General features: G+C 36.6%; 1 protein-coding gene and 1 non-coding gene across 9 annotated transcripts in view; both read right to left on the reverse strand.

Moving 5' to 3' along the window:
- CEP152 (centrosomal protein 152) overlaps positions 1 to 26,227 on the reverse strand; it is a 107,025-nt gene that overhangs the window by 20,182 nt on the left and 60,616 nt on the right. For 2 of the 8 annotated variants that reach the window (XM_070377865.1, XM_070377864.1), the window contains exons 14-23: positions 24,626 to 24,748; positions 23,953 to 24,062; positions 23,068 to 23,196; positions 22,811 to 22,946; positions 18,156 to 18,341; positions 15,899 to 16,180; positions 13,409 to 13,540; positions 8,450 to 9,100; positions 4,772 to 4,901; positions 947 to 1,114 (exon numbers count right to left, since the gene is read on the reverse strand). In XM_070377865.1, coding sequence (XP_070233966.1) covers positions 947 to 1,114; positions 4,772 to 4,901; positions 8,450 to 9,100; positions 13,409 to 13,540; positions 15,899 to 16,180; positions 18,156 to 18,341; positions 22,811 to 22,946; positions 23,068 to 23,196; positions 23,953 to 24,062; positions 24,626 to 24,748 — 2,047 coding nt within the window. The remainder of the gene's footprint in view (positions 1 to 946; positions 1,115 to 4,771; positions 4,902 to 8,449; positions 9,101 to 13,408; positions 13,541 to 15,898; positions 16,181 to 18,155; positions 18,342 to 22,810; positions 22,947 to 23,067; positions 23,197 to 23,952; positions 24,063 to 24,625; positions 24,749 to 26,227) is intronic. The other 6 variants (XM_070377870.1, XM_070377868.1, XM_070377871.1 and 3 more) reach the window with 4 other exon arrangements.
- Positions 2,212 to 2,283, reverse strand: TRNAC-ACA (transfer RNA cysteine (anticodon ACA)). The gene has a single exon. It is a non-coding gene; the product is annotated as a tRNA-Cys (tRNA).

Genomic DNA, 26,227 nt, shown 5'->3' on the forward strand with positions numbered 1-26,227 from the left:
AAGTGAGATACAGAATGTTAACAGAGGAGGAGACAAATGTCCTGAGGCCACACAGAAGCAGACCAATCTAGCCCACACTGGTAAAAATCAAGGCTCTGCAGACAAGATATCTTCTCAATTGAATTCTAAAGGATGGGCAAGAGTAGGGCCAAAATAAGAATGAGAGGGGAAAGCATAGGACAGAATGACAATATTGTAAAAGAAAATTCCTGACCAGCTAGGGCATCTGAAATATTTCAAAGGTAAGGAATATGGAGCACAGGGTATAAGTCAACACCCTGTGAAAGGTAAGAGGGAGCAGCCTTGTGAGCCCAATAGCTCCCTTCTTCAAGAGGGCAATAGGAAAAGGCAGAAGACAGGCCTTTTAGACAACTCCCTGACAGCACTGTGAAGAATGGACAGACAGGAGGCCACATCAGACCCAGACGCCTTGGTTCATGTCTCTTCCCTCTGCCTGGAATGCCATTCTCTTTGGCAAACACATTCATCTTTCAAGGCTTAGTCAAGCCTTGCTTAACTTTAATAGGAGGTAGAATCAACTAACATCCTTTCTTCCTAGTTTACATGAATGTACTGCCAGCTACCCAGAGCTGCAATTATTCATTAATGTTTTCAGTTCTCCTCTTTTAATGATAAGCTTCTTGAAGCAAGAGAACACAGTCCTGTACATCTCATCAGAAGTGGAATTCTGTCTGATGTCTTCACTGTCGTACCCTCAGTGCCTAGAACACTGCTTGACACACATTAAGCACTCAAAAGCTGTTCAATCAAAAAGAGAAGGACCAACTTCAATAATAATTTTTTGCCTAATAAAAATAAGATCCGAATTAGTTAATGTAATTCCCAAAGATAATCAGTGCTTCCATTAACTAAAATGTCACATTTGAATATTCCAACCAGGATCGAGGAGATTTACACTTGTAGCAGTGTTACTTCAAATGCTAACCTCCGATTTTTTCCACTACAGCTTTGTGCTTCCTTTCTAAATGCTGAAGATGCCTACAGCATTTCTCCAGTTTTCTTTTCAGATCTTGACATTCCTGCTTTGCATTTTCAAGTTCTTGGAAGCAGTGTCCACAGCGTGAATCTTTAATTTCAAGGATCTTTTTCTCATCTGCAAAAATTAAATGATAGCACACTTTTATATCAATTTAGACTAACGAGAAGGAAGGAAACCAGATCACATGACTAAAGGTTATAGTGTAACTGAAAAAAGTATGATGCTTAAGAAAAAGAGACTTGAATTTAAATCCTGTTTTCACTATTTACCAGCTGTTGCGTTACTGAACCTTTGAGACTCAGTTTCCTAACATGGAAAATTGAATAATATCATCTATTTTAAAAACTGCTCTGAAACACAATGCTCAGATCTTAGTATCGAATACAATTGTCCACTAAAAGGAACCAGGGTTCTTCAAGAAATGGCTGACTCCAGTACTGAGACAGGGTACATTCAAGATGAGACTAGAATATTTTGCTAGGAGAAGGACATTTTTATGGTCTTGAAAGTATCTCCCCACAGATTCCTCATTAGCTGTGAGGGAGAAAAAAACACAGTAATTATACAGTGAAGAAACTGGACAACAAGAAATATGAACATCACACATCTCCAGGTGTGGTATCACACCACCTGTGCAGTGGCCCAACTAAGAAAACACAATCCAGGACAAATCATGAACACCAGACAAACTCAAAATGAGGAAAGTTCTATTAAAAGCCAGGGGTTGACAGGTTTTGGGGAGAGTGAAGAATATAGCTCTCAAAAATATCAACGTCATAAAAGGCAAAGAGAGGCCATAGAAATACCCTAGATTAAGAGAGATTAATGAGACGTGACATCTAAATATAATACGTGACCCTGGACGGACTGCAGTACCGTAAGGGGAAAAAATGCTATAAAGACTTTATTAGATCAATTGACAAAATTAGAATACAAAGAGCAGATTGATAAAACTATGTAACACATATTTTCATCTAATGTTAAATTTACTATACTGAAGTATATAAGAAAAATCCCTATTTTTGGGAAAATACACACTGAAGTATTTGGGGGTAAAAGGGCATAAAGTATATAGTGAAAGTGAAAGTGAAGTCGCTCAGTTGTGTCCGACTTTTTGCAACCCATGGACTGTAGCCTAACAGGCTCCTCCATCCATGGATTTTCCAGGCAAGAATACTGGAGTGGGTTGCCATTTCCTTCTCTAGAAGATCTTCCCAACCCAGGGATTGAACCTGGGTCTCCCGCATTGTAGGCAGATGCTTTACCATCTGAGCCACCAGGGAAGCCCTATAATGTATATGACCTATCCTCAAATGGTTCAGAAAGAAATGAAATGTTCACAGACATGTACACACGGAGGAAGACAAATGGGGTAATATGTTATCACTAAGTGTATCTATGTTAAGGGTATACGAGTGATCTTTGCAACTATTTTTATTTTTGCAACTTTTCTGTAAGATTTGACATTATCTCCAAATTAAAAAAAAAAAAAAGATATAAAACTGTCAGGAGGTATAAACGTACAAATATTGTCTGGCACAGAACCTGGCATAGAGCAAGTATACAATAAGGAATAGCTATGGCTACTAGTAACATATAAAGTTCATAAAATTTAAGTATTATACAAACATGATACAGATTGTTACTATTAATATAACTGATATAATGAAGTAGGAATACAAACTGGCACAGGCTCAGAGGCCAGTATCTAAAATGTTGATGTAAAAACACTGGTCTAGCAAATTATTCTTAGCTCTCTTCTTACTTTTCAGTTTCTTTCAAATGGTATCATTTATGTTTACAAACATCAATGAATTAATGAAACATCACCATACATGGCACTTACACACTTCACTGAAGGTACTGTTTTGTAAAACTGGAAACCAGGCCAAATGCCCATCAACAAGAGAATAGATAAATTATACTATATTCATACAACAGAAGACTATACAACAATGAAAATGAATGAACCAGAGCCATATACATTAACAAAGACAAATTTTAGAAGCTCAATATTAAGTGGGAAAAAAACAAGTTACAAAGACTAAAACAAGTATTAAACTATTTTTATAATGTTAAAAGACAAAGCAATAGCTTTTTGAGGATACCTGTATTTGGTCAAAACATAAAGAAAAGCAAGGAAATTTTTTTTTTTAACGTCAGCATATTTATTACCTCAGTTGGTGGGGAAGTTACAGGGATGGAATGATGATGAAACACAGGCATCTTCAACAGTACTGGTGATGTTCTACCTCCTAAGTCAAATAGTGGGTTCCTGTTTGTTGGGTTGATAACTTACATGTGCATTACACATATTTTTTGCATGTATCAATTATTTCATAATTAATATTTAAATTAGTTTTAAAAATGATAAAATATTAGGAGAATATAATCACACTACTAACAGCGGTACTCTCTGGTGACGGGCTTGGTCACATAGTAAATGTTTTGGATTATTCAACCCTTTCTGATGTTAATGTGTTTGTTTTTAGGGAAAAAAAAGATTAAAGAAAGAATGTAAATCCTTCTATAGTCTGATTTGTCCTAAGTCAAAACTGATTTCTTTCATATTGACTGGATCTCCCAAAGCCAAACGATATCTAAAACTCATTTCTATGCATTTCACAAATTAGGAAGTAACTTTCAAGTTATTCTAAATATAACAACAGATATAAAATGACATTGAAAAGTAGGAAACAAAATACAAATTAGAATAGTATTACCCTAATTGTTGAATTAGTATTTTCTTAATTGGCAAAAAGACATTTGCAACCATCTAAAACCTAGAGGTAAGGGAAGAGGGTCTCTGGTCAGACGATGAGAGAAATAGCAGTCAGCTGATGTCTTAGAAAAAGCAGATGTTCTCTAGGACTCTGGTAATATGCCTACTGAATTTGAGAGTGTGGAAACTAAGGTTATTCACTTTGTACATGATTTCCTCTGGCAAGCCTTAGTTCTTTTCCAGGTTACAATGGGGACAGCAGACAAGAAACAGAAAAAGTATGTATAGTTTGTAGGTGGAGGGAGGAAGCAGGCTACAAAGGGTGGATGTCCTAAGAGGACTGGAACTTACAAGGAGTACAGCAGTTCCTAGTTCAAAATCCCAGTAAATGGACAGTATATGCCCAGATTCCCCAGTGAGCTCTGAATAACTCAAGGGGCTGCAGCACAGTGCAATTCTTTTCAAACTAACAACCCTAAGTCACTAAGATAAATTATTAATTCATCAGATATTCAAGGAACACAAACTATGTGCCATTCACTATGTGCCAGGTGGTAGAGGGGAAGAGATAAAACACTGCCTCCACCTGAAGAAAACCCCCAATACATCAGAAAACATTTAATACACTTTAGAAAGATTTCTATTAAACATAGCTAAAATAAGCTTCAGTAACCTGAATAGAAAAGTCTCAGTGATTTGGCAATTCTCTTATGTAATTCTCTTAGGTGTAGCCTCTGATTTCTCAACAAAGCCAGGGAATGAAAACATGACCGCTCTACTAAAATTTTCATTATTACCTTTATAATACGAGTCACTCAAGAATGGAGGGAAGACCATGAAAAGAGAAGAAATTTGAGGGCCTACAGCAACCCTGTCTTCTAATATAAAACGAACCTAGGGAGAGGATACATATAAAGTAGCAGTCATATCACCCATTTGTTCACTCATGAAAACTGTACACATCTTTGATTTCCTTTCATCCTCAAAGCAACCCCCAGGAACTGGAATTATGGATATTGCAAAGATGAGTAGGAACAGAATCCCATTACCAGCTTCTGCTTCTTGTACGGCCGCCAAAGGCAGAGCATGGTGTCCAGACGTAGGCTCAGGAAGCATCGCCTGGACTCCAGGGTCTCCTCTGCCCGTGGCAGGATCCTTAGAGATCTTGGTCATATTTCTCTGAAACAGATTATCTTCATAGTTAATGCCTATTAAAATGCTAATATTAAAAATATAAAAAGAAAACACAGCCTTAAAAAAATCTGGCCTAAACTATCAACATTTTTCTTAAGGTTTTATGTGAATACTATCATCACCATCAGCTAGATTCCTGTGATTGTACGTTCCAAATCAGACCGTTATCCAACAGAGGACTAGTAGACTAGCTATGGGACAGATGGAGATATTGTTTGCATTTTAAGATATTTTAACAGTTAACGTGATCAACCCATAGGACTGACATGAGCAATCAGAATTGTTCTTGAAAATCTAAAACATTTTCACTGCAACAGGGAGCAAATTCATTAGAAATTTATAATACTAAGCTTATGCCTTCCATGAATTGAAAGTAACAATAAAAATTTTTGAAACTTACATAGTATGCTATGTATCTAAGTACTTTATGTTGTCATTTGTTGACAAGGAAAGACAGTTCAATTCTAATGTTAAGGAGAGAAACTGAGGCTCACCTAAGTGAAAATCTTGTACAAGACCATTTCCTCACTAGTATTTATTGAACATTTCTGTATTCTAGTCTCTGTTCTGGCAACACAGCTACTAACTCATTAATGGTGGGACATTTTTTTAAGGCAACATATTTTTTGATTTTGGACAACTAGTGAATACCAAACAGACCAGATGATCTTGAGAAAGCTGTCTTGTTTAATTACTTACAATACTTTATATATGCTTTATTCTGGAAGCCTTGATTTTGAATCACGGTCAGGAAAGCTACCCATGCAGCCCAACAGAAGCAGAGGTCAATAGGTACAAAGACTGCAAACTCCAGGCAATCAAGACACTGTATAAGGTTGAGGCCAAAGGAGTAATAAAAAATGATCCCAAAGGCAGCTAATGTTTCCAATTTCTGCTCAGAACCGGAGAAAAGCCAAGATGGCAAAAAAAGGAGCAATCTTTTTGTCTTAGTTTTAACTTGACATTGGTGGTAAGACCATACATCCTTAAATTTGTTTAAAAATAGTGTTCCAATTGCTATTTCTCTTTTCTTTTAGTCATTATGAACTGCTATATTAATATACGTAGTATATAAATATAAATAACATTTGATAAGGCATTCATTTTATTGGAAACTGTATTTTTAATTCATTACAACCTCACCATTTAAAATCTTGATAATCTAAACTTAATTGTTCTCACCAACAAAAAAGTACAGTAAATAGGTGAGGTGATGGATGTGTTAATTAACTAAATGGTGGAATCCACCCAGGGATCGAACCCAAATCTCTTGCATCTCTTACATTGGTAGGCAGATGCTTTACCAGTGTGCTACCTGGGAAGATCCTTTCACGACGTATATGTATAGTAAATCACCATGATATATACCTTAAACATCTTACAATTTTATTTGTCAATTATAGTTCAATAAAGCTGAAAAAAATTTTTTTAATTAAATCTTGACATTTAAGTAATTTTAATGAGGACTTGTTTTATATATACTGATCACTTTTTTCCAGTCTTAAGTTTCATGAGAAGTTCAAAAACCACAAATTTAATTAATTATAAATCATAGTTCTTCACATTTACGGCACTTATATTGCAAATTTATAATCACTGCTTTTTAATCATTGCTTTATCTCAAGGTCCTGAGCAGAGTTAACTCTAAGACAGCAGAAGGCTGAGTACTACTCTTCTGTGACAAATTTCTGTAACAAATGCCAAATAAGACATTTCAGAGTCACCCTTTTCCCAAGAACGGAATCTGATCCCACTCAACATAAGCTGCAGAAGTCTAAGTTCTGAGCCAAATTCTGTGAATTTGTCTCCATATATGTGTAAGACACATAAAGTCATACAGAGGATCTTATCCTGCTCACATAACTATGTGTGCTCAGTCACTCAGTCATGTCTGACTCTTTGTGACCCCATGGACTGTGTCGCACACCAGACTCCTCTGTCCATGGAATTTTCCAGGCAAAAATACTGGAGTGGGTTGTCATTTCCTTCTCCAAGGGATCGTCCTGATCCAGGGATCAAACCCACATCTCTTGTGTCTTCTGCATTGGCAGGCAGATTCTTTACTGCTGTGCCAACTGGGAAGCCTGCACAACTATAAGCCCTATAAAAAGACCCCAGGTTTGATTATATGTTAACATTAGAAGAATGGTGTTGTGAGTTTCTTGACTTTTACAGTAGACAAAAGTTTGCTTCAGGAAAGCAAACTTGAAAGCATATAACATGATCTTCCCATCACGTCTTACCCTTTAAGTTGCCATAAATAATTTTTCTTAATTATATACTTTATCCAAAAATTCTCAATAAAGTATTTTAAGTAGTATTCAAGGGAATTTGTCTTGCCCAGTGAATTTTACACTAAAAGTAACTATTAGGCAGTAACATCTTTGTGAAATCAAGAATAAAAATATCAACTGGGTTGAATTGGGATGGGGTAGACTGACCTTTCAGGTTCCTTTGGATCTACAATTCTGCATTGTTTCAAATGCAAGATGCAGAAAGACCAAGCTGTGTCATTTGTATCCTACCAAAATCCAAGGAATTAGACCAGGGATTTGTATTTTATTTTTCAGATGAGCAACTATAATTTAATGACTACCCAAGGTAATAAACTAGATATCACTAAGTATGGGATTGGAACTCAGATTTTCTTTTCTGTAGCCTGTAATTCTTTTCAGTAGGTATTAATACCAAACACTCAATCCTGGCCTTGAAAATCTTTAATCACAATATTTTAATGAATTTTAACTCATGTTTCAACTTTTCAATCAGACAAAACTTACAATATTGGCATTTTTTTCTACCTCAAATACCAAATGTTAACATTGGCTGCTCACAATGGCTAGAATACCATTCTGGAATTTTCATGTATATCTAATGTCTTTATTGATAAGGCAGCAAGACTTTGGTTTTATCAGATCTTCCACACAAACTAAAAGCTGGTGTCCGAGAATACTTACACAATGAAAAGAATACAACTAATCCATTCTACATGCACATACAAAGTATACCAACAAAACTCTGCCTCAGAGTTTTGTGTGATTAAACCGTACCTCTACTTGTTTATTTCTATAACAATATTCTTTGGACTCAGTGTTTTTTTGCCTGCACGAGATATAAATTCAAGGGTAAGCAATAGGCTTTCAAACTCCTTAGAGGTTCTAGTTTAATACGATGCATGTTTCTTAAAGTTGTCATGCCTCCCAAAATTAGGAATGACAGTTATTCTATTTCTGAAATCTGAGGTCCTTACAAAGAACAGCATGGGTTTTGTTTTGTTTTGTTAGGAAAAAAAGATATCTAGAAAATAAAAGCTCTGCTCATATTTGTGGCACTACGAAGGAGCAAAGTTTTGGGGGCAAAAAAAAAAATATTGCAATCCTTTGAATTTGCTAGAGATTTTTTAAACCACAAGTAAAAACACAAGTCTCACATCTATTAAACTGGAGAATGAGGAAAGGAAGAAATACCAAATGCAACTTCAATAATCATACATGACGTTGAATCATAGCTCTTTTCACTTATCAGGAACATACCTTCCCCCAGTCTGAGTCGACAGTTTCTATAAGTAAAGAGAGTATATCTTGAAATGTTTTCTGTATGCAGGCCTTTAGTTTTTCAAAATATTGCACAGACATCCATTTCGAAGAACAAGTCGACAAGAGTTCCAAAAGAGGCTTACTCTCTGAACCACTGGCTTGCTCCTTCAGTGTGTCCTTTAAGAGAAACTCCAAGACAGTTAGGATGTCTTCCTCATGATGATGGATTTCCAGTTGGATCCGCCTGGCTTCCTGCATAGTCCATTCTTTGCGGCTCTGGTCTAGACACGTCTGTAATTCTGTCTCCTTCTGAAGAAGTAGTTCAGTCTTTTGCTTCATAAAATCTTCCTTAGCTGCAGCAAGCACTTCATTAATTTTATTTCGATGGTCATCTAAAAATTGCCGGTAATCTTGCTCATTTTGTTCTTGAATTCTGTGGATTTCTTCTTGCTTTTCTTTGTTCCATTCACTCCGGGCCTTTGCCAGCTCAGCCCTGACAACCACGGGGAGTTCCTCATTCTTTAACTCAAGCTCTCTCTGCAGAGAATGAATCTTCTCTTCCATTTCCTTTCCAGGTGTGACATTTTTCTTCATATTTGCAACCTCGCTTTTCCATTTCTCTTTAGCTTCAGAAACAGCAAACAATATCTAAAGGGTAAAACAATATATAATGAAAATTTTTATGATTCTTTTCATCAATAAAAAAAATTAAAGTTACTGTTTGGTTTAATCTTTGAACTTGTCAAACAAGAGATTTAAAATCAAAATTAAAGAGAAAAAGTAAATTTAGATAAGATATTGCTGCTAAGCCACTTCAGTTGTGTCCGACTCTGTGCAACCCCATAGATGGCAGCCCACCAGGCTCCACCGTCCCTGGGATTCTCCAGGCAAGAACACTGGAGTGCGTTGCCATTTCCTTCTCCAATGCATGAAAGTGAAAAGTGAAAGTGAAATCGCTCAGTCGTGTCCGACTCCTAGCAACCCCATGGACTGCAGCCCACCAGGCTCCTCCGTCCACGGGATTTTCCGGGCAAGAGTACTGGAGTGGGGTCCCATTGCCTTCTCCGAGATAAGGCATTAGCTGGTCCTAAAATATAATTACACTCAATGTGAGGATCTTTGCCCTCATTTTAAATCATCTAATATTTTTGTCTTACATAAGACAAAAATAAAATTTTAAAATTAAAATTAAAAAATAAAACATCCATTTCTATATGGATAACTAGAAATTTAAAGTGACCAAAAAATATACAATTACATAATTATCTGAAACTAATTTTAGAAAAAAAAATTTGTATTTTAATACAGATGCTATCTCAAATCTAAGCCGCCCAAAAATAAATCATCTTTTATGTAAAGCAAAAAGCAGCCTCATAAGGAAATCTTACTATTTTTAAGAATGTAACACTTACCTGAACAATAACTTGCTGGCAAACATAATGTATTTTAATGCAATTCTACTGCTTAAATCAGTTCATAAAATATCAAACAGAAAAGTCATTTTTTCATTAATCTAATTTTTCTTTGTAACAGAATAACAGGACGAGTAGATCATAGGCATCAATAGAACACAAGCAAAAATTAACAGGGGAACAAAAATCCTGAGCTCTAGCTCAAATCCTGACTTGGACTACAGAGGCAGCCTCATATAATATAGGCTCTAGAGATAAACTGCTAAAATTAACAACTTTTCATTCCTCAATTTTTTTGATCCTCAATTTCCTCATCTATAATCTGGAGACAATTACAATGCCCATCTGATAATTGATTTATTTATTTAATTTAAATTATTTAAATAAGCAAAAAATTATTTAAGATTTTTTAAGATTAAATGACAAAAGTAAGTAATTCATTTAAAGCACTTAGTCCAGAGCATAGCAAACAATACGACTCAGAAAATATTATGTATTTACTGTTACTCTTGGCTGCACAGGCTTAGAAAATTTCTTCATCTGTTTTACACTGTCTTCTATAACAAGCAGATTAGATGATAACCTCAAGTTCCTTTTACTTCTAATATTCCCTGGACTAAATCAGAGAAGCCACAAGGATACAAATGCAAAAGAAGAATTGGTCTGGCCTAGATGGTGGTGACCACTATGAACCAATACCATATAATACCATATATACACTGTGGCTATGGAGATGGAGGGTCAGCTTCCTTAATTCTCAGCTATTACACAATTATAGCAAATGTCTTCAACTATATAGATTCCTGCTATGCTAAGTCACTTCAGTCGTGTCCAACTCTGTGCGACCTCATAGACGGCAGCCCACCACACTCCCCCGTCCCTGGGATTCTCCAGGCAAGAACACTGGAGTGGGCTGCCATTTCCTTCTCCAATATAGATTCCTAGACACGTTATATATCTTTACTCAATAAAATGTGTTCCTAAATAGTTGGATATAAGTCAAAAATTTTGAATCATACTTTAAGTTTACTAAAGGAACCCACTATCTAAGATGAGCCTTACAAAGGAATTCATAGCAAAATTCTTTTACCACCAGTAAAATAATTCAGTAGCAATGTGAAACATATTTCCTTTCCCAAGGAGGAAAACAGGGCATGTGACAGTGAATGCCTGGAAATGATCAACAGGTAACTAGGGTGGAGGGGTCAGGTCCCAGGGAAATTGAGTGACTCGCCCAACCTCACCAAAACTATACAACCTCTCATATAAAGTTTTACAGGAGAATTGGGCAGCATTAATTGATTTAGTGCTTCCTGACATTGCTGCACATTAGAATCACCTGAGGAGCTGTTAAAAATCCTGACTGATGCCCAGGCCACACCCTGTACCAATTAAAACATAAAGCCTAGGGGTGGGAGCCAGGGAGCAACATTTTTTAAAGATTCTCAAGTTTTTCCAATGTGCGGCAAAGTTGAGGAACCACTGAACCAACTTGACTACTTTTGGATTCTGGAAACTGGCTTTAAATTTCCACAGATTTTGATGGATCCCTCTAATCTTACAAGAACTTTTCAGCCAGTGCTGAAAAACTGGCTCTTGCCTACCTCATTGGCTTAGAGGAAGGATTTACAACACGTTAACTCATTCCAGAACCATCAAATCAGCATCTCTAGGAGCAAAGCCCAGCAATCTGCTCTAACAACTCCTCCATGTGATTCTCATGCCTGTTCAAAGTTTGAGAAGCAACACACGGTCCTCTTGCTTCTGTATTTCTACATTCACATATATTCATTCAGGACTCTGTGTTCTTACAGAACTTATCCTTAACTTCTGAACTCTAAGAGACATATGTACATCATCATAGAGTTTCCTCTTTCTCTCTACCTCTTAAATTCCGTTTTGAAATAGCAACTCATTGGAAAAGACCCTGTTGCTGGGAAAGAGTGATGGCAGGAGGAGAAGGGGGTGACAGAAGATGAGATGGTTGGACGGCATCATCAACACAATGGACATTAGTCTGAGTCGACTCTGGGAGAGTGAATGACAGGGAAGCCTGGAGTGCTGCAGTCCATGGGGTTGTAAAGAGTCAGACATAACTTAGCAACTGAACAACAACTAAAAAAATACAGAGAATATTATAGTGAACATCCAGGTACCACCATATAACTTGAGAAAACTATTGAAACAGATTTTTTTTTTTTACTTATGCTGAATTATTCCTTAAGTAATTTCTGGAATATAAGACTATGAATACAATATATGATTCATTTACAATGTCTATTACATACATTATTTTCCAAAATTGTTGTGACAATATATGCTTGAAACTGCAATCTATTATATTTTGCGTATTACAGTTAAGAGAGGATACAAACATATGGCATAAAATAGCACCTCAAGCTTGCTATTTCTGGACTTCTCATGAAGACTGTATGTCCATATATTTGGGGTACTTATCCATAGATTGTTTCTCATAAATTTGTATTGTTTTTCTTATCACATATAATAGTTCTATTTGATTCACTTACTTCCCTTATTTTTATTATCCCCTCTTTTAATTTTATTACATAAACAAAAATGTTTTAAGTGGTGTACATATTTTATCCTATTTATCTGTCTTTGCTACTGTGCCTGTTGCTTTACTGCCGAATTATGATGCAAATCTGAAATATTCAATTTCTTTTAATTTTCCTATACTTTCATTTTAAAATGCTTAATTTCTGAATCAACCTAGAGTTTATTGTGATGTTTGGGGTGGGAAAACAATTTTTCCAAAGTGCTATCTGGCTATCATAAGACTACTTAATATAGAATAATTCCTCATTCCATGTTTTGAAACAATTAAGTTTTTATTCGTGGTTGGACCTATCTTCAAAGTCTGTATAGTACTGAATGAAAAAGAATTCTATTTTTGTGACTCAACACTGTCTGAATTGTTGCTTTCCAATATATTCTATTAAGTGTTAGGGCTGGACTACTATTTCTTTTCCAGAATATTTTAAATTTCTTAGCCCTTTCAGTTTTCCAAATAAATGTTCAAATTATTGTGTCAAATTTCAAAACTAAGTTCAGTTTATTGGTATTCTGACTAGAATTGGTTTATAGTAATAAAGTGAGTTGGGAGAATACAAATGGTTGTAATACCTGATACTTCTAGTCAAGCAACATGACATCTCTGGAAAGAAGTGCTGATTATTTACCAAGGAAAGTATAAGACTACTGACACAGCACATAAAACAACAGTTACACGTGTGAAAGGATATATAGCTAACTGCTCTCTGATTCTCCTAAAAATACGGCAAAGTAGAAAAAGATTTTGTTCCATGGGTAGGTCCCCAGATTGTGAGAGTTTCATTGACTCTGAAACACATTCTCTTCCCCTCAACTACATGATACTGATGAGAACAGATCCCACTAGTTGGGTCCTGAGCTAATGCTTAATAGGCACTATCGCATGTAATCCTTCCACAATGCTGTGAGCAGGTAGGAGTCCCTGGGACCAAGATGAGGTCCTCGAGAAGGTTGTTCCCAGGAGAGCTCTTACCCGTTTGGCCACTGACTGCTCTTGTAGCTCCTCCCACTTCTTCTGTTCTGCTCTTACAAGTGCTTTATACTCTGCGAGCTCTGGCAGTTCTTCCAGCCACCGATGACGAGCATTCTGCACAGCTGTTTCTACCTTCAAGAGAGCAATTGCAAGAGACAGGGAGGTAAAGTAAGGTATACAATTTCAGAAAGATCCCATTTGCAGGAAGCCTCTATGGTTTCCTGTGCATTTTACACTGTTTTGCACTGGAGTAAACTGATTTCAAGTCGTCCCCCCCCCAACCTTTATCCCCAGCAGTGAATTCAATCCTTCTGTTCTAAATGTTCCATACTGGCCCATGCAAGTGCCAAACCAGGAAGCAGAAAACTATACATGTTTAATGGCCACTACAATTAATAGAAAGAGCTTCCCTGGTGGCTCAGTCAGTAAAGAATCCACCTGAAAAAGAATCCACCTGCAATGCAGGATATCAGGGTTCAATCCTTGAGTAGGGAAGATCCCTTGAGGAGGAAATGGCAACCCAGTCAAGTATTCTTGCTTGGGAAATGCTATGGACAGAGAAGCCTGGTGGGCTACAGTCCATAGAGTTGCAAAGAGTCAGACACAACTTAGTGACTAAACCACCACCACCACCATTAATAGAAAATTATACAAATTCCCACTTCCAACAAACTTTTATTCATCTCAGGGTGAAAAAGAAGAAACACAGGAAGCTTGCTTGGTGTTGGCCTCTGTCCGATCAGGACACCCACCACCATCTCAGTCCTCGTGCCTGACGCATCAACATGCGCACACAGGCAAATGCACCAAGACAGTTTAGAGCCTTGCACTCGGCAATTTTTCTTGCTGTCAAGGATGAATGTGTGACTATAAAGTAAGGGGGATACTTCAAGTCAAGCAAAAATATAAGGCTTGAATTATGAGGGTGATCTGGTTGTAAATCCATTACAGGTTACCACAGATCATTTATTAAATAATCTTTCCTATTGCCTTTTTCAAAATATCAAGATATACATATGACCATATATATACACAAAAGCAGAGTTGATATAAGGGGCTGAATTTGTCACTAAGATGCTAAATAAATTTATAGGTAAATTCTAGGGAGTTAAAAACATGCAGAAAAGATAAAACTCCTACAGAAATTTATATTCCTTCATAAGTTACTGCAAACATTTCCTTTCTATAACATCCTGCTTTTTGTTTTTCTTCACAAGATCTTAATTATATAAATACAAAACCAGCACCCTTAAATATGTCTCTTTGCCAATAAAACACTTTATTAACTCTGTTTAAAACAAACAGCTGAGAAAATTTTTTTTTTAACTGACTGAAAATGTCCTTAATACAATTACATACACTTGCCTATGCTTCCATACTTTCAGGATCCCTTGTAAAATCATGTATAACAATTTAACAGATAGGCAGAACTTCAAGTATTTATCAAAAGCAGAGTATGTATTTTTTTTTAAATTTTACTTCAGGTATTAAGACTTTACATTAAGTAACAGATCTAAAATTTTAAAATATATAATAAATAATATTATATTAAGGTCCGAGGATCTCTGAGGGCTAGAAACCTTGTCAGGTTTCTGAGGTCAAAATTATCAAAATATTTGGACCTCCTTTGTCTTTTTCACTCCCATTCTTTCACATGTATATAGTACTGTTCTCCAGAGGCTACACGCTATATAATGTGTCACTTCCCTGACAGCCAAAGGCAAATGTGCATGAGGACTCTTATTTTTTAAAGTTTTCTTACATTTTTTTTCCAATACAGTAAAAAAATATATACAACCAAGATAGGAAAAGCTGTTTCAAGTCTTCAGTTTGTAAAATTGTAAAGACATCCTGAGAACAAAAAATTTAAGCATCACTGTAATAGATAATATTGACAAAATAATAACTCAGCTTTATTCCATTAACACAGAGCTATGCTTTTCTCTGTCTGACCTTTCTTGGAAGCAAGTAACAGGCCCCAGTTAAAAAGGAGCTACCTTTTTGAGTGCTTCCAAGGGGAGGTGATGACACCACTTTTTGGCCACAGGATTTAGACAAAGTTGCATTTAAAGGGCAGGCTTCCAGATTCAAGTCTCAATACAAATATTGTTAAATATCTTATTCACTTTAAGCTTACTTATTTATAACTACTTAAGCAAAATACTTTCCATACAGTTAGATACGAAAGATACATAAGTAAATTGTGCTTCATTCAGATGTCAAACCATCAGCATTAACCTCAGTCATCTTAATATTTAGACCAACCTCAGAGGAGCAAACATTTTGTACACTGAAAGAATATATAGAAAAACTGAGAGTCAACAGTTTTGCGACAGAAATATAGTGAAAATTTTAGAACATAAGATTGTTACTCTACCCTAAGGTGCAGAAAATATTGAAGTATAAATTTATGAACAAGTTCAGTGGCAGCACTTTATAGGTTTCATTAGGCAGTTCCAATAATTTTGCTATAGTAAACCTGCCTATTACCTGTTTGGCAATATTTTCACAATATTTGAGTTCCAGTTCAAACTCAAGTTTCTTCAAGTCCCCCTTGATGGCTGTCTCCTTCGCTTGCTCTAAATTTTGCTGGATCTTTCGCTTCTTTCCTTCTGTCATGATTGCCATCTCTTTCTTGGAAATAACATCAGTGGTGGTTTCTTGGTCCGTTTGGCTGCAACAATCTGAGGTCTTCTTTTTCATTGCCTTTACAGTTTGATCCAGTTTAGACTGCCACTCCTTTTCAAGCTGTTGGATCAGTTCTTGTTTGATCTGTTTTCAGAAGAAAAATCACATGAAGAGAAAAATATTCAAATAAGCAAAAACTAGAGTTAATAGGTAGCCAAAAAAGCATCCACAGATGGCTTGCGAACCATCTAGACATTGCTGCAGTAATCACGTGAGGTTTCGAAATGTAGTCAGTGAGAACATATCCTCACAGAAATCCTGAAAGTTACTCTTTGACTTTATCTACGGGACACAAATCACATGGGAGATTTAAGTATGTTGTATAAGATCAGGTAATCTTGCTCTCAAGATGGAAACTTTCACATTGCCACTACAATGATGGTATGATTAAAAAGGAAAAAAATGAAGAAAATCTCTGCTATGAATACATGATTTTCCATCAATATCAGAGTTTCCACAAAATAGGCATGGGTTAAGTATAATTAATGAACCTAAAACTGAACAATTTAAAAAATAGTTTGACTTACTTGAACACATTAGAATCTTGTTTGTTATAATAAACTGCACAGAGTCATGGAGAAGGCAATGGCACCCCACTCCAGTACTCTTGCCTGGAAAATCCCATGGACAGAGGAGCCTGGTAGGCTGCAGTAGCCTGGGGTCGTGAAGAGTCGACACGACTGAGCAACTTCACTTTCACTTTTCACTTTCATGCATTGGAGAAGGAAATGGCAACCCACTCCAGTGTTCTTGCCTGGAGAATCCCAGGGACGGGGGAGCCTGGTAGGCTGCCGTCTATGGGGTCACACAGAGTTGGACACAACTGAAGTGACTTAGCAGCACTGAGTCAGCTGTGCATTCAAGAGGAGGGCATTATTGCAAGAATGTCTTAATAATAATGACTTTCAGCAGTATAGTAGGATGGACCCAAACATAATTAGTAGTGGGCAAAATTGTGAAATAGAAAAATTTGCTTTTCCTTTTTTCTGTTTCCCACCTCCTGGGTATCCAGGGTTTTCAGATTACTTCCCTGGCTACCACAGCTTCTGGCTGTATTGCTTTACTTGATTTATCCTTTCCTGACATTCTCACAAAAGCATTATAGCTGTCTCACTCCTCCACCTAGTAAATAACTGGTTAAAAAAATCCAACTAAAAAACAATTTGCAGTAATTTAAAAATAGGACATTTGTTTTGTGACATCTGTATTTTTATAGATACATGGCTAGATACACTCCAGAATGTATTTTTATATTAAAAAATAACTAGTGAAGGAATTTCAGGGGCCAGCACTTGACTGATGAAATTTGAGGGAAGGCTTGGGAGATGAGTAGGAAGGTCAAAAGACAGGACAATGGTCTACGATTCCATTTTGAGATAGCCCCAACCCAAATTAATAGCCAAGAGCAAGGACAAAAGAACCCAGTTTAAATAAGTTTGAGAACTTATTTCACTTCCAACTAAGTTTTTAAGATCATAATTTGGTTCTTCATTTTCTTGGAAACTATGAGCATTTCTTAACCTCATTTGCTACAGAGGTTAATAGAAGTTTTATACTTCCAAGCCTACCCAATGATTACTTCTATCTTCTAATCCACAGTGTATGTTAAGTATTTGTTAATTATACTGGTCTCGAGTTATCAGAATCATTTCACAATATGAAATTTGAAAATTTGAAATTTGATTGTTGTTTCATTTGAAAAATTAAAAAGTACCCCTCAAAACACATTTCCTGAATTAAGCTAAAGAGCTAAGGGGTGGGAAGTTTTAAAAAATAAAACTGGTATAAACTGCAAATAGCCCAATTCAAAGATATAAAATGAATGATTATATATGTCTGTCTGTGTGTGTGTGTGTTAGTTGCTCAGTCGTGTCCAACTCTTTGCGACCCCATGGACTACAGCCCGCCAGGCTCCTCTGTTCATGGGATTCTCCAGGCAAGAATACTGGATATGTACTTGGCTATTAAAAATAATGTCAGTTCAGGAAGAGCTATCTCTCAACAGTTAGTACTATACATTTTTTAAACATAGTGACTAGAAAGAAATTTTAACCCACACCTCTTTCTGTTCCTTATCCCAGTGTTCTTTCGCTAATATCACCTCGTTTTCAACCTGCTGTTTAATATTACTTTCGTGTTCTTTCAGCCACTTGTCCTTTTCCATCACAAGGGTATCTTGGTACTTTTCTTCAAGTTCCACCTGTAGTTTCCTTACATACTCTTCTCTTTCCTCCAATAGCTGTCTCTTTAAACAAAATTCAAATAAGTATCTCATACGACACTAATATTCTCCAAGTCAAATTTATAAAATAATAGTTATATGCATGTAATAGACAATAGCAACAGAGACAAGTGAACTTCCTATATGCTAACTCAATCAGTTGAATAAGTTGTCTTGTAAAAACTTGCCTACATCTCACATATTTGGATAAGAAATTTACAGTTGGATACATTAAAAGAAAAGGCATCTAGTACAATAAATACATCTAATAAATAAATACTCCCAGAAGACCAAATATCCTTTTTTAAAAGTGAAACTGACATTTATGTTTATAGTCCAGCCATCACGGGACATGAGAGGTATCACAGCCCAGGAAAATTTACATTTCTGAGAAGATCTGTATTCTCAGATAAGCCCAAAGTTATTGCTCTATTCTTTTTGGGGGGTGGAGGGGCAGGGCACAAGGCATGTGGGATCTTAGTTCCTCAAATCAGGGATTAAAACTGTGCTCTCTACAGTGGAAGCATGGAATCTTAATCACTGAAACTCTAGGGAAGCCTCTTACTGCTCTATTCTAAAAGTTACGCATCCTTCGACAAATTCAGCTTAGTACTTTATTCATTATCAAATTCAAAACTTTACCAAAACTAGCTAAAGCATTATCAAATAAGAACTGTCAAATGTCAGTTAAAATTTAATACTTTGAACTATTCCTATAATATTTTCTACTCTAGAAACACAATTGATCTGAAAACTCTAATAAAATTCTACTCAGAGATCAAAATTATCTCTGAGTGTTTGTTTGAAAGTTTTTCCAAATGGGTCTTCTGGAAGTCCCACCAAGATGCTATGAGAAGAAACACACTGAAGACCACAGACTACAATACCAAGGAAGTACACCTCACATACCTAGTGCTACTTGGCAACAGATCTTTTGTTCTGACTCTTCGGCATTATTTCTGACCCGTGACTATATGGCTGTCTGGATTTTTTTTGAGTTCACAGCTGACCTTGATTATTTCTGTCTTAATTGCTATCTGAGTCCTTTCCACCACTGGTACACGCCAAGAAGATGTTATCTATGTGTGCTGAGTGTTACATGGTTTTGGAAAACCTCCTAGGGACTGAGGGACTCATTTCTTCAGTCCCATCATGGGGACTGCAGTTGTACTAGGACTATAGGACAGTCTCATCCACATGGTCGGGAAAATTGTCCGTTGTCACATCGTAGACCATATATCACTGTTAGTTTTGTTTTGACTGTAGAAGAAGTCCCCAAATTGTCTTATCTGTGTGTGCCTTTCCTTTAGGAGTTGTTTCTATATGTATTTGCATTTCCTTGGACAGAAAAAAGAAAATTGCTACTAATTTTCTGTGTGTCTATATGTGTGAATATATTAGCTTAACTACATAATAAACCAGACAATACAGAGACAACAACAAATGTCTATTATTTCCCATGATTCTGTGCATCAGCTGGGTGGTGGTGATGGCCTGAGCCTACTCAGCTGATCTCTGCAGACACCTGGGGCTACAATGGTCTAAGATGGCAACACTCACATGCCTGGTGGTTTTTTCAATGTCACCAGGATGACACAGTGACTTGGTCACATGTCTCATCATCGAGCAGGTTATTTCAGATCCTTCACATGGTGCTTGGATAAAGGGTTCATAAGAGTATCAAGCTTCCAAGGACCAACACATAAATGCTTTATAAATGTCTTTTTACATAATTTTTTACTAATATCCCATTAGCCAAAGTAAGTCATTTGGCCAAGGCCAGATTCAAGGGAAGAGAAACAGACTATCTATAACTGAGAACAGCTACAAAGCCACACTGCAAAGAGACCCACATTCAGGGATAGGAAAAAAGTGTAGCCATTTCTGCAATCCACCACAGTGAGGAAAAACTTGCTTCCAACTCTACAGAAGAAAAGCAAATTTATTGCTCACAGGAATCTGTCATTTGAACATACTATGGGAATATTTAATTTTAAAAGTTTTATCATTCAAGGGAAGGAATACTTGGATAGTTTTAAAATGTTGAATCTTGTTTTACATGCCTCTGACAGTCAAAAAAATCTAACTAAGGACTGATTTAACATGGATTACAACTGTATAAGCAAGCCTTAGCTTCTGTGTAGGAATGGCATTATTATGCATGGCAGCATCGATCATCTTTTCCTTGTCTACAGATTCATGTGTATCTGTGTGTTAGTCACTCAGTCGTGTGCAACTCCTTGCAACCCCAGGAACTGTAGCCCTCCTGTCTGTGGAATTCTCTGGGCAAGAATACTGGAGTGAGCTGCCATTTCCTTCTCCAGGGGATCTTCTGAACCCAGGGATCAAACCCAGGTCTGCCACATTGCAGGCAGATTCTTTACTGTCTGAACCACCAGGGAAACTCACAGATTCATAGCCTTTGTTGATTACTACCCGGTTGGAAGGTACCTGTGTATATGAACAAGCCAGGTTAACATCTGTTAATAGAAGCTTTAAAGGCTGGAATTGAACTTGTACTTAACCTGCAGCCTGACTCAACGAGTGTTTCAGAAAGATGACATATGAAAAAGAGAAATACAACTGGGGACTCACAGCACTGCCTGTCATATACATTTTGTATCCAAGCAAAGCTCTTGACCTGAAGACCAACTGCAAGGAAAATGACTCATGTTCTGTGGAGAAGGACTACCCTAACAGTTCCCTAGCTTGCTCAAGTTAGTAAGATTCTCCCATTGTGTGAATGTGAAACAATTCCTAGGAAAGTACACTGGTGTGTAAATACATATCTTTGTCTAATTCTGGAGGATATGAAAAAATTAAAGTCTCATAAATGTAAAGGAGTTCTATTCTGACTGGCTTATGAAGGCTACTAGGCTTTGTAAAGGACTTATATAAATCTAAATAAAAAAACTAAAGAATATCCAGAGAAGAAAGGAATTCAACTTTTACTGCTTTTAGGTACACTGGCCCTTTAAGTGAGGGATGGGTATAACTACAAGCGGATAGTGCAGAGGAGTCTTTTAGGGTGATGAGACTATTCTGTTTCAATCCACACATGGGTTAAAAATCTATAAAACCAGACATCAAATGAAAAAAGAATCAATTTTACTATAATTTTAAATTTTAAAGAAAAAAAGTAACTTGTAGGTTTTTTTGGAAGGCCCAAATAGTTTTAACTTTCCTTCTTGCCCCAGCGCACAAGAATTCATGAGCCAAAATACCAGTTAGTACCAGCTATTAATTGCAACTGATCGATTATGGGGGGTGAAATTTTACAGCCAAATTGATTCTTTTAAAAGTACTAGGAAATATACTTCAGAAAAGAAAGACCTCTTTGAGAGAAATGCTCTTATGTTCTTGCCAATTTATATATTTAAAGGAAGAAAGAAAGAAAACAATCACACTAGATCTTCTCCCTATTTTAATTTTTTTAAACATTACTGAGCTAAGTCTTTAATTTCTAGGTAATTTAAGACACTTTCTAGCTTTTATTTCACCAGCACAAACTAAAACATCTCCCCATAGTTCTTTTTTAACTAGATGGTATGTATACATGGCATGTTTTTCTACCATATTAATCTGTTCAAAAATAATCAAAATATTAAATGAACTGGACTGCCTCACCTGCTCTTTACATTCTTTTCAAGTCTGGTGGTAGCAATCATCAAGCTTTACTATAACTTATTCAGAAATCTCTGTTAAAAACATTTTCTCAAGCCTTTAAAAATATTTGCTAATTTTGATGCACGTGGCTTTCAGATTGTGGTCTGCAGCCTGGTCTCAAGGGAAAGGGAGAGGCAGATGGGTGTCTGGATCAGGCTTAGGTCAGGACAGGGAAGAAGACGGGAGGGGCGACTGCTTTTACGTGATTTGACTCCTGGACACTTGCCAAGGGCAACTTGGAAGATTCAGGCAGGAGAACAGAGGACACTGCAGCCCCTCCAGCTTCCCTGAACGACAAGACCTCCCTGGACAGAGGGCACACTTAAACTGACCTTCCTCTCTACAGCCCCACATCATCACCTCCTGAATCATAATACCCCAGTTCAAAATTCCTGCCCATTTCCCCAGAATAAATGGATGCTTACGTTCTGAGAGAAATGGGTCAGAGGAAAAGGTCTCTGAGGGGAATACTTCGTGCAGTGCTCACAGGGCTGGGAGTAACCACCTAAGCAGCAAACACACACACAAAATGAGCATCCCTGGGCTTCAGACTCAAAGTGACTCAAAGTCCACCTCCCTTATTTTTCCAGAACTCTCTTTGGTCTCTTAGAAATCTACAAGGAAGAATCATTTTCTCCTATGGATCTGCCATTTTCTACCAGGGCTTTAATAATCATTTCAATGTTAACTGAACTTTGTGAGCTGAATTCGTGTCAATCAGTCAAACGTAAAGAGCCTTCTACAGAAGTCTTCCCTGTTCCACAAGGGAATGAGTGTACTGGTTTCAAAGAGCAATGAAGTGAGCACAACATGGACTTGTTCCGTACCTTCTTCTCCTGTGCCTGTTGCTCTTTTTCCATGCTCTTCCTGAGAGTCGCTTCTAGCTTATCTTTCTCTCGGCACACTTCCAGGTAACATTCCTGCACAGCCGCCATCTCCTTATTCACCTTATCTAAGTCAGACCTTGGATACACAAAACCAGCAACTAAATGTAAGGCTGCAGAACGAACAATTTTTCTCTAAATGATGTGATAAGATAAAGCTGTCTCTACACTTTCAAGGGCAGCGAGACTTGCATCCTCACCTAAGTTGTAAGCGAGTTGCCTCGTAAACCTCAAAGAGTTGCTGTTTCTCCAAAGCGTGCTTTGCTAACAAGCTTTCCCGTATTTGGGCTTTCATGGCTTCATGGTGCTGCTGGTAAGTCCTCTCACACCTAGAGACAGATGACAGACAGTGGAATCTAAGGCAGTGCCCAGCATTACCAGAAACAGCAAGATGAACTGGTTTCCCTCCCTTCCTTCCCACTCCTTTCCTACGAATGCAAAGCGCAATTAAGATCAGATTGGTCTTCCCCAACCAAAAGTGGTAATTGTTAACTTTCAATAGATGATCTTTTGAGAATCTTCAACATTTTCTTTCTGCAAATGTTTCTAGAGAAAAATTAGAAACCTAGATGTGTGAATGCCCTAGTCCTTCACACAGAGTATAACAGTCTGTGTTTAGAACTTGTTTATAAAAAAATAATTGAAATAACAGAGGGTGTGGTTCAAAAATTCTAAGTTATCTATAAATGCAAATACTAAAGCACCCAACTCACACATAAGTTATGTTCCAAAAGTCTGTTTCCAAGTTTATGACTTTGTATTTAGAAGACATTATTTCCTCCCACAAATTTCTTTCTTATTAAAAAAAATAGTTAAGCCATTAAGCTCTACTGTTTCAATGAACTACAGTTTGGATGGTTCTATAGAACTCAACCCACTACATAACATTATTTCTATGGAAAGTGTGTTCCAAATTCTAATTTGAGAAGCCAGGGACTCATCTTCTCCAATTTATGATCTCAATGGGGAGGGTTCACCTACATCATTTTACTTGAATATTTTGGAGGGGTGTGTATAAGGGAGATGTAATAGGTAAGGGTGTGTAATAGGAGATGGGAGAAGGGAGGCCTCTGTCTGTACCTCACCTATCAACAGCTTCTTGTTTATCACGGTCAAAATCTTGTACCATTTGTCTCATTTGATTGCATAAGTCTTGATTTGTATTTCTCAGTTTTTCTTCAGTTTCTTTAAGTTCCTGGATACAAAAGAATAAAGTATTTAGAGGAAATAAACACCTTTATTGACTAATCTAATCTTATTTTCTGATATCCTCTGTGCCTTTTGTCTTTCATTATAATATTATTTGACAAAATATCATTTTCATAACTCTATAAAAGTCTCTTCAGGCCTTGTAAGAGTATAGGCTTATCAAGTAGCTTTTTGATTGGAGTAAACGTTAAAAACTTGTATAAAAGCATTCAATCAGTGAAGAATTGGCTAACTGATGCTTTCTAACAAGTCTTAGAATACAATAATATTCCCAACCATATAAATAAGCAAGGTTTTACTTTTTGGTCAAGAGCTGCCTAAGGAGAAAAGAATACTTCCAATAGCCATGCAATTATGCAGACAGGAAGCTAGAATTATACTACCTTCCAATGAAAATACTACCACATGACCAGTAGTAAAAGGAAATAACTGGAATCCTAATTACCTGCTAATGTACTTGACCACTAATACCTTTGTGTCATAGTATCTCTCTATTTTTGAATGAGGTCATGAGATTTCTCATAAAATAGAGGAAAGTTTTTTAATCACCTGATTTTGTTGCTGTAAAACTTGAATTTCATTTTTAAGCTGCAGTATATCATCTTTGACAATCATGTCAGAAGAGTCAGGCCATATCTGATTAGTTGGTTTTTCTGAGGTATCTGTTTTAGTCTAAATATTAAAGAGAAATCAAAAGTGTTCAGGTTCTTAAAAATTTTTAAGCACTAGTTTTGAAACAATGTCCTACAAAGAAAGTACAAAAATAGTACAAATAGCCAGAGTACAATTATCAATACCAGTAAATTAACTAGGATGCAATACTATTAACCAATCTACACACCTTATACAAAGTTTTCCAATTTTCCTCTAAATGTTCTTTTTCTGGTTCAGGATGCAATCTACAACTCTACATTGTATTTAGTTGTCAGATCTTATCAGTCTACTCCAATCTGGGACAGTTTTTTTCAGTCTTTGTCTTTCAAATCCATGACATTTTTGAAGACTACTTGTACTAATCGTTTATTTTGTAGGTTGTCCCTTAATTTGAGCTTTTTTGATGTTACTTCATTATTAAATTTAGGTTATGCATTTTTGGCATGAACACCAAAGAAGTGATGTGAACACTTCTGAGGAGACATATGACATCAATCAATAGTATTGATCAGCTAACTGATGAAGGTCAAAGACCCTGTCTGCAGGCACCTCCACTCTAAAGTTACTATTTTGCAATTAATAGTAAGTATACTATTCAGAGACACTTGAGACTATGCAAACATTCTATTTTTCATCACACTCTCACCCATTAGGCTTAGCATATTTAATCAATATTAATTCATACGTTTTTTTCAATAGGAACTCACGATAGACTTTGGTAAATTGTTTCCAGAAAGTTGGTACACATGTATACCGTCAGGTAGTACAAGAGTCTGTCCAGCTCTCTTTGCCGCCAATGGCCAGTCATTGAATGATTATTGTGTTTGATGAGGGAAAGGATCTCCAAAAGTTTTTTCATTTCCATTTCTTGTGTCACCATCAGAGAGCAACCTCTTACATGCCTTCATTGTTCACTTGTTCTTCATCTTCCAGGATATATATAGGTTAGCATTTTCCTCTTACTACCTGAGTATTTTGTCCATTTTTATAAGTTATTTGTTCATTGAAGAGGTCAAAGTTTTTTTTTTTTTAATTATCTACTCTAATTGACCTGTTGGTTTTATTCTTTACCTGAACTCTGAGGTCTTTCCTTCAATGTTTAAAATATATCTGTACCAAAGTTCATTCTACTAACTGGGGGAAAAAGAGGTATGTGTATCTCATTCTACATGGGGTGACAGAACCCCAAGCCTTTGACTCCTTTTTCCCATTTAGTCTTCATTTCCTTCAGAGGGAGACTGCTCTAGTTGCTGGCTTTGCTGGTTCACCTGCCATCATGTCCCAGAAGCCACTGCTCCTATCCCAGTTAGAAGAGAGAGGAGATAAGAATATCTACTCTGTTAGCTTTCCAGACTTGGGGGCATTAATGAGACTTTAAAGGATTTTGTTGACTTATTAGAATGGTTTTTAAAAAAAAAAAAAAAAACATGGCCTCTACTTTTTAAGGTTTATGACATTCATTTGTGCTTCCTTCCCTATTAATGAGTTTCTATTACT

The sequence above is a fragment of the Bos mutus genome, chromosome 10 (assembly GCF_027580195.1).
Source record: "Bos mutus isolate GX-2022 chromosome 10, NWIPB_WYAK_1.1, whole genome shotgun sequence".
Classification (NCBI taxonomy): domain Eukaryota; kingdom Metazoa; phylum Chordata; class Mammalia; order Artiodactyla; family Bovidae; genus Bos; species Bos mutus.